Source organism: Callithrix jacchus, chromosome 6 (assembly GCF_049354715.1).
Source record: "Callithrix jacchus isolate 240 chromosome 6, calJac240_pri, whole genome shotgun sequence".
Taxonomy (NCBI): Eukaryota; Metazoa; Chordata; class Mammalia; order Primates; family Cebidae; genus Callithrix; species Callithrix jacchus.
Window position 1 is genome coordinate 149,386,990 of NC_133507.1, and position 7,456 is coordinate 149,394,445.

The window sequence follows — 7,456 nt, forward strand, 5'->3', positions numbered from 1 at the left end:
AATTAGCTGTGTGTTGTGGTGGGTGCCTGTAATCCCAGCTACTAAGGAGACTGAGGCAGATGAATCGCTTGAACCTGGGAGGTGGAGGTTGTGGTGAAAGAGATCGTGTCACTGCACTTCAGCCTGGGCAACAAGAGTGAAACTCTGTCTCAAAAATAACTAAATAAATAAAAATTAAAAGAGGTGCCAATTGTAAAACCATGGACACTGATGTCCTTGGGGGCAGACAGCCCCCACAGAGCCTGATGGCTGTTGATCAGAACCTGCAGTGTCAGTTCCAGGAGGGACTGCAGGGTCCCCACAGCATGGGCCTCTTCTGGGAGTGGCTGGAGAACAGAGATGAGCTGGGCAGGCCTTAAACTCTAGAGAGAGTCAGGCAAGAACCTTACCCTGCTGACTTACACCCACGGGGCACCTGGGGCAGGAAATGGAGGTCTGACAGGTAGAGTCAGTTGCACTGAATGAGATCATTCCAAATAAACATTCCATTAGTGTGTGGTCCCGGAAGGCCAGCCACCAGATGTAAACTTTGTTGCTTTTGTTTTCCCAGTTATTTAACAGATAAACAACAGACACCTCACCCTTGGCAGATGACTTAGGAGTAGGCCCTAAATAACTGTATTTTTATCATTTCATACAGTATAATTTTTTTGTAATTTTTAATAATAAAGCAATTCTTCTGGTGAATGAAAAATCCCAAACAGCTAGAAAAGAGAGTATGTTTTAAGGTGAAATATAACGTGCAAGATAATATATTTAGAAATGTCTACTCTGTTTCTCTTTTTTCTTTCTTTCTTTTTTTTTTTTTGAGATGGACTTTCATTCTGTCACCCAGGCTGGAGACGAGGTGCGATCTCAGCTTACTGCAACCTCTGCCTCCCGGGTTCAAGTGATTCTCCTGCCTCAGCCTCTGAGTAGCTGGGATTACAGGTGTCTGCCACCTCGCTCAGCTAATTTTCTGTATTTTTAGTAGAGACGGGGTTTCACCATGTTGGCCAGGCTGGTCTCGAACTCCTGATCTCAGGTGATCTACTTGCCTTGGCCTCCCAAAGTGCTGGGATTACAGGTGTAAGCCAGCCTTATTTCTTTTTATTCAGACTTTCACTAATTATTTCAAGAAGGTTTTTGTTTGTTTTTTATAACATAAGAGTGTGATGAATTCTGATAGAAAAACAATGTTTTGTCTAGCCCATGACAGTGGAGAACTACCAATGGAAACACAAAATTTTACCTGGCCCTGAATTCAGACTCTCATGGTTATAAAGAAATGAAGATTATTCTTAAAGGTTTTAGGCATTTATTTAACTCCAAAGATACCTATCGCATATTTACAATGTGTCAGGCACTATTTTAAGCCCTGGAACAGAAACTATACACATGTTTAAGTTCTTGAGGACACAAACGTCTTCGAAGTGTGTTCTCATCCAAACATAGGTTTAAAAGATGAGTAAAAGTTAAATTTAGCAATATTAGCTTGTTAAGATGTTCACAGGGCAGGGCGTAAGACAACTCATGAGATCTTTTATGAGGATTGGGATAAACAACAACAAGGAATGGGTCACACATTTGGGCCTGGCTTGCTGGAGTTGCTATATAAGGGCTTCCCTGGACAGAGGAGGCATCATACCTCCTCATCTCTCCTGAGTCCTCCCTCCTCACTCCACCTGAGTCCTCTCTACTGACACCATGGGTTGCTGTGGTTGTGGTGGCTGTGGTGGTGGCCGCAGTGGTTGTGGTGGCTGCGGTGGTGGCTGCAGTGGTTGTGGTGGCTGTGGTGGTGGCTGCGGTGGTTGTGGCAGCTGCGGTGGTGGCTGTGGTGGCAGCTGCACCACCTGCAGGTGCTACCGGGTGGGCTGCTGCTCCAGCTGCTGCCCCTGCTGCCGCGGCTGCTGTGGGGGCTGCTGCAGCACACCCGTGATCTGCTGCTGCCGCCGCACCTGCAGTTCATGTGGCTGTGGCTGTGGGAAGGGCTGTTGCCAGCAGAAGGGATGCTGCCAGCAAAAGTGCTGCTGCCAGAAGCAATGCTGCTGCTAGGTGGGCCCCCGGCCTCTGGGCAGGGGCTGCAGACACTCATGCTGTTGGTAAGACTTCGGGTCTGCAGGTGCTACCCTTGCTGCGGCTTTCCTCCATCTCCTCCCGTGTGCTCCCTGCTGTCTCCCTGTCACCTGGACTTCATGATAGTTTTCTCTTTGGTTTTCATGCTCTGTAGTTTAAATCATTCTTTCTATTATTAAGGTAGTTACATGGACATTTGATACAATGCCATTCAAAGACAAAGACTCAGGACATTTTGAGTTTTGAGCTCAGCAAAGCAGGATAATGATTTTTACCATGTTTTCTTCTTTGAATTCTTTTCTATCTGTGCATTAGTTCTTGTGTGTTCCAAATACTCTCTGTCTTTTCTGTGGCCATAGAGTCTTTTCTAGGTGTTCTCCTAAAATTTTTATTTTTTTGTTTTTAACTTTTACAAATTCTTGGTCTTTAGTGCTCTAATTTTGATTACATCAAACAAAAATATTTTTTCCCTTTGTAGTAACTCATCTATATTTTTAATTTGAAAAAACTGATACATAATAGATATAGATATTTGAGGGGGTACATGTAATAAATTAATATATTTCTATAATATGTACTAATTAATTCAGGGTAATTGGGATATTCATCACTTTAAACCTTTTTCTTTTATTCTGGGAAATTCAAATTATTCTCACTGTTTTGGAACAGGTAATAGATTGTTGCTTACTATAGTTCACTATTTACCAAGCACTAGGTCTTGTTCCTTCTAACTATATTTTTGTACCCATTAATCAACCATTCTTCATCTAAAAAATTTCATAATAAAATGCAAAAGTGAACTCTGAACAGTGTTCCTTAGTTTTATTCATACAGATACTTTTCATCAAACTATCATTAATTATAATTTTCCATGGGCTGGAGACCATCAAGAATACACACATGATTATGCCCTCATGTGGTTTACATTCCATTTATACACAAATAACCACAAACACGAGGTAGAATAATAACGAACATGTTAAAAGTTCTACATTGATGTGCACGTCATGGGCAGGAAGACCACATTGCTGGGTGGGGAATGGGTGTAATTCAGAGGAATTCGGATCACTTCAAGAAGGAAGGGACATTTGGGAGTGAGTTTTGAAGAAATGACAGATGGAGGTGGTTTTGAGATGTTTTGAGAAGGGCAAAAAAGTGAGAATGGAAGAGTTCAATTCATACAAATCTTGAGTCTGACCTATAGTATACTAATATAAATGGCTAGAGAAGTCAGCAATGACAGGAAGACAGTCCTAACATTTGGAAGGCTGAGGGTTTCAGAATACGTTAAAAGCCAGGTGTTCTGGCCAGGTGTGGTGGCTCATGCCTGTAATCTCAGCACTTTGGTTTTTGGGTTTTTTTGTTTGTTTTTTAGACAGAATCTCAATCTGTCACCCAGGCTGAGTGCAGTGGCACAAACTTGGCTCACTGCAACATCTACCTCTTGGGTTTAAGTGATTCTCCTGCCTCAGCCTCCTGAGTAGCTGGGGTCACAGACCTGCGCCACCATGCCCAGCTAATTTTTGTATTTTTAGTAAAGACAGGGTTTTTGGCCAGGCTGGTCTTAAACTCTTGGCCTCTAGTGATCTGCCTACCTCAGTCTCCCAAAGTACTGGGATTACAGGTGTGAGCCACTGGTCCCAGCTGTCCCAGCACTTTGAGAGGGAAAGGCACGAGGACCACTTGAGCCCAGGAGTTCAAGACCAGTCTGGGCAACATAGTGAGACCTGGTCTGAACATAAAATACAAAAATTAGCTGGGCACGGTGGTGTGTCCCAGCTACTTGAAAGGCTGAGGTGGGTGGATCACTTGAGCTCGGGAGGTTGAGGCTGCAGTGAGCTATGATAGTGCCACTGTACTCCAGCTTGAGTGACAGAGTGAAAAGGGAATAGGCATTCTTCCAAGCACATACATGTGTCATGCTGTACAGAGAGGGAAGTGGCACAGAGAAGTTATCAAGTAACTTGCTCAAAGTCCGTAACAGCTGCCGGGGGCCCTGCACACACAGCAATGCTATGGGCCAAGGAAGGCTTTTGAGAGAAGACACTTACCTGGGCACCAAGGCGCAGCATTCACTGGTTCACGGGGAGAACAGATTGGTGTCAGCCATCCTGGGCAAAGCAATGAGGACCCAATACAACAGCAGAGTGGGAATGGCAAGAGTATTTGTGGGAGTTAAAGGAGTAATACAAAACCCAGTAAATGAGGGGGACTTCTGCAATGACAAAACAAGCAAGATGCCAATGGTGATTTAACAATGCCCTGGGACTTCTATTCTTCTTTTCTTAGAGATTTGAAATTGTACAAGGTAGCCTGTCTTATTTTTATTTTAGTTTATCTTATTTTTTCAAACAGGGTCTTGCTATATTGCCCAGGCTGCAGTGCAGTGATGCCATCATGGCTCACTAAAGCCTCAACCTCCTGGGCTCAAGCGATCCTTCCACCTTGGCCTCCTGAGTAGCTGGAATCACAGGTGCATGCTGCTGCACTTTTTTTTTTTTTTGAGACAAGAGTCTCCCTCTGTTGTCCAGGCTGGAGTGCAGTGGTGCAATCTCGGCTCACTGCAACCTCTGCCTCCGGGCTTTAAGCAATTCTCCTGCCTCAGCCTCCTGAGTAGCTGGGATTACAGGCATTAACCACTACACTCAGCTAATTTTTGTATTTTAAGTAGAGACAGTGTTTTACCATGTTAGCCAAGCTGGTCTAAAATTCCTGACCTCGTGATCTGCACACCTTGGCCTGCTAAAGTGCTGGGACTACAAGCATGAGCCACCTGGCTCAGCCCATACTTTTTAAATTTTGTGGTAGAAGCAAGGTCTTGCTGTGTTGCCCAGGATGGTCCTGACCAGTTGGGCTCTAGTGATCCTAACATGCTTGGATTATAGGTGTGTGCTCCTGTGTCTGGCCCCTTTAAAATTCTTATTACATATGATCAACTAGGTGAGGAATTGACCACTTCCCTTTAAGTTGTTTGTTTCATTCTGTAAGATGTAGAGGGAAAGCGAGTTGGCAACCTCCGCCTCCTGGGCTCAAGCAATCCTCCTGCCTCAGCCTCCTCAGTAGCTGGGGTTACAGGCATGTGCCACCATGCCTGGCTAATTTTTGTATTTTTAATAAAGATGGGAGTTTCACCATGTTGGCTATGCTGGTCTTGAACTCTTGACCTCAAATGATCTGCCCACCTCAGCCTTCCAAAGTGCTGAGATTACAGGTCTGAGCTACCGTGCCCAGCCTGCTTTTAAAATTTTATTTACTTATTTTTATTTTTTATATATTTTTTGAGACAGTTTCTCCCAATGTAAATGCAGACATTAAAAAAAAAAAAAAGAAATAAAAGAAAAATTCAGCAGCTCATGGACAAAAAAAAAAAAAAAAAAAAAGAGAGACAGAGTCTCCTTCTGTTACTCAGTTGCAGTGGTGCAACCTCAGCTCACTGCAACCTCTGCCTCACAGGTTCAAGTGATTCTCCCACCTCAGCCTCCCATGTAGCTGAGACTACAGGTGTGTGGCACCACACCTGGCTAATTTTTGTATTCTTAGTAGAGACGAGGTTTCCCTATATTGGCAAGGCTGTTTCTGAACTCCTGACCTCAAGTGATCTACCTGTCTTGGTCTTCCAAAGTTCTGGGAGTACAGGCATGAGCCAGTCACTGTACCCAACCAAAAATTGCTTTTTTAAGTCAATTTAAACAAATCCTTCCTTCCTTCCTTCCCTCCCTCCCTCCCTCCCTCCCTCCCTCCCTCCCTCCCTCCTTCCTTCCTTCCTTCCTTTTTCCCTCCCTTTCTGGCCTCCCTGCTTCCCTTCCCCCTCCCTCTCTCCTTCCTTCCTTTCTTCCTTGCTTTTCTCTTTTTCTTTCCTTCCTTCTTTCCTTTCTTTTACCCTCCCTTTCTGGCCTCCCTGCTTCCCTTCCCCCTCCCTCTCTCCTTCCTTCCTTTCTTCCTTGCTTTTCTCTTTTTCTTTCCTTCCTTCTTTCCTTTCAAGACAGGGTCTCACTGTCACCCAGGCTGGAGTGCAGCCTTGATCTGGGATCAAGCGATTCTTCTGCTTTGGCCTTCTAGCTAGGACTACAGGCATGTGCCACCACGCCCACCTAATTTTTAAAAATTTTTTGTAGAGACAGAGTCTTGCTCTGTTGTCCAGGCTGGTCTCAACACTGTGGCCTCAAACAATTTTCCTAACTTCACCTCCCAAAATGCTGTACTTACAGGTGTGAGCCACTTCCTACTTATCTTTTGCATTAATTTTAAGAACATCTGGATGCAGACTGTAGACTAATGACACACATTATGGGGATCACAGGGTTTGGCACATGTATAGTTTGCCACTAAATATTGTTAGAATGAGCAAATGTTATATATATTATATATACCATATCTATACAGAGGCTGGGTGTGGTGGCTCATGCCTGTAATTCCAACATACCAGGAGTCTGAGGTAGGCAGATCATCTGAGGTCAGAAGTTTGTGACCAGTCTGGCCAACATGGTGAAATCCCATCTCTAATAAAAATACAAAAAGTAACTGGGCATGGTGGTGCATGCCTGTAATCCCAGCTACTTGGGAGGCTGAGGCGGGGAGAATTGCTTGAACACCCAGAGGCAGAGGTTGCAGTGAGCTGAGATTATGCCACTGAACTCCAGCCTGGGCAACAGAGCAAGGTTCAATCTCAAATAAAATAAAACCATATATAAAATGGAGGTTTTATATATATATGTGTTTCTATTATGTTACTTGTGTTCAATATAGTATACAGGGGTTTATATAGGCATAGAATATCTTTAAAAAGATACTCAAGGCAGGGCATGGTGGCTCATCCCAGGATTTTGGGATGCTGGGACTGGAGGATTGCTTGAGGCCAGGATTCTGAGACCAATCTGGGCAACATAGTAAGAGCCCATCTCTATTCAATTAAAAAAAAAAAAGCTACTGAAGACAATGGTAAGGGAGGGAAACTGGTGGCTGAAAGATGGGGTGAGGGGTGGAGGAAATTTGACTTTTCACTCTTTGACCTTTTTGTACATTTAAAATTTTGTATTAATTTTTTTTCCAGGGAAAAACTTACAATGACATTGGTTTATGCAGAAATAACCCAACCCAAGAAACTGCCTGGAAATGTATGATTAAGGAGTTACAGGAACTCTCCCCCCACAACTCAAATCTGAATCAGTTGACCTATCACCTTAGGGAGCTATGACTGCAATGAATTTAGACTGAAGAATTTAAAATTAGTATGGATTTTGAAGAATCAATTAAAATGATCTGTCATCACCTTAGACAAACTTTTTCTTTTCTTTTTTGAGAAGGAGTTTTGCTCTTGCTGCCCAGGCTGGAGTGCAGTGGCATAATCTCTGCTGACTGCAACCTCTGCCTCCAGGGTTCAAGCAATTCTCCTGTCTTAGTC

The 7,456-nt window shown here is 43.8% G+C and overlaps 1 protein-coding gene across 1 annotated transcript; it reads left to right on the plus strand.

The window, feature by feature from the left end:
* Positions 1–1,620: 1,620 nt before the first annotated feature.
* LOC128932515 (small cysteine and glycine repeat-containing protein 9-like) lies at positions 1,621–2,389 on the plus strand. The gene has a single exon (XM_054258391.2). It carries the CDS (start codon positions 1,687–1,689, stop codon positions 2,032–2,034), a length of 348 nt encoding a protein of 115 aa, XP_054114366.2. The 5' UTR covers positions 1,621–1,686; the 3' UTR covers positions 2,035–2,389.
* The last annotated feature ends 5,067 nt before the right edge of the window (positions 2,390–7,456 follow it).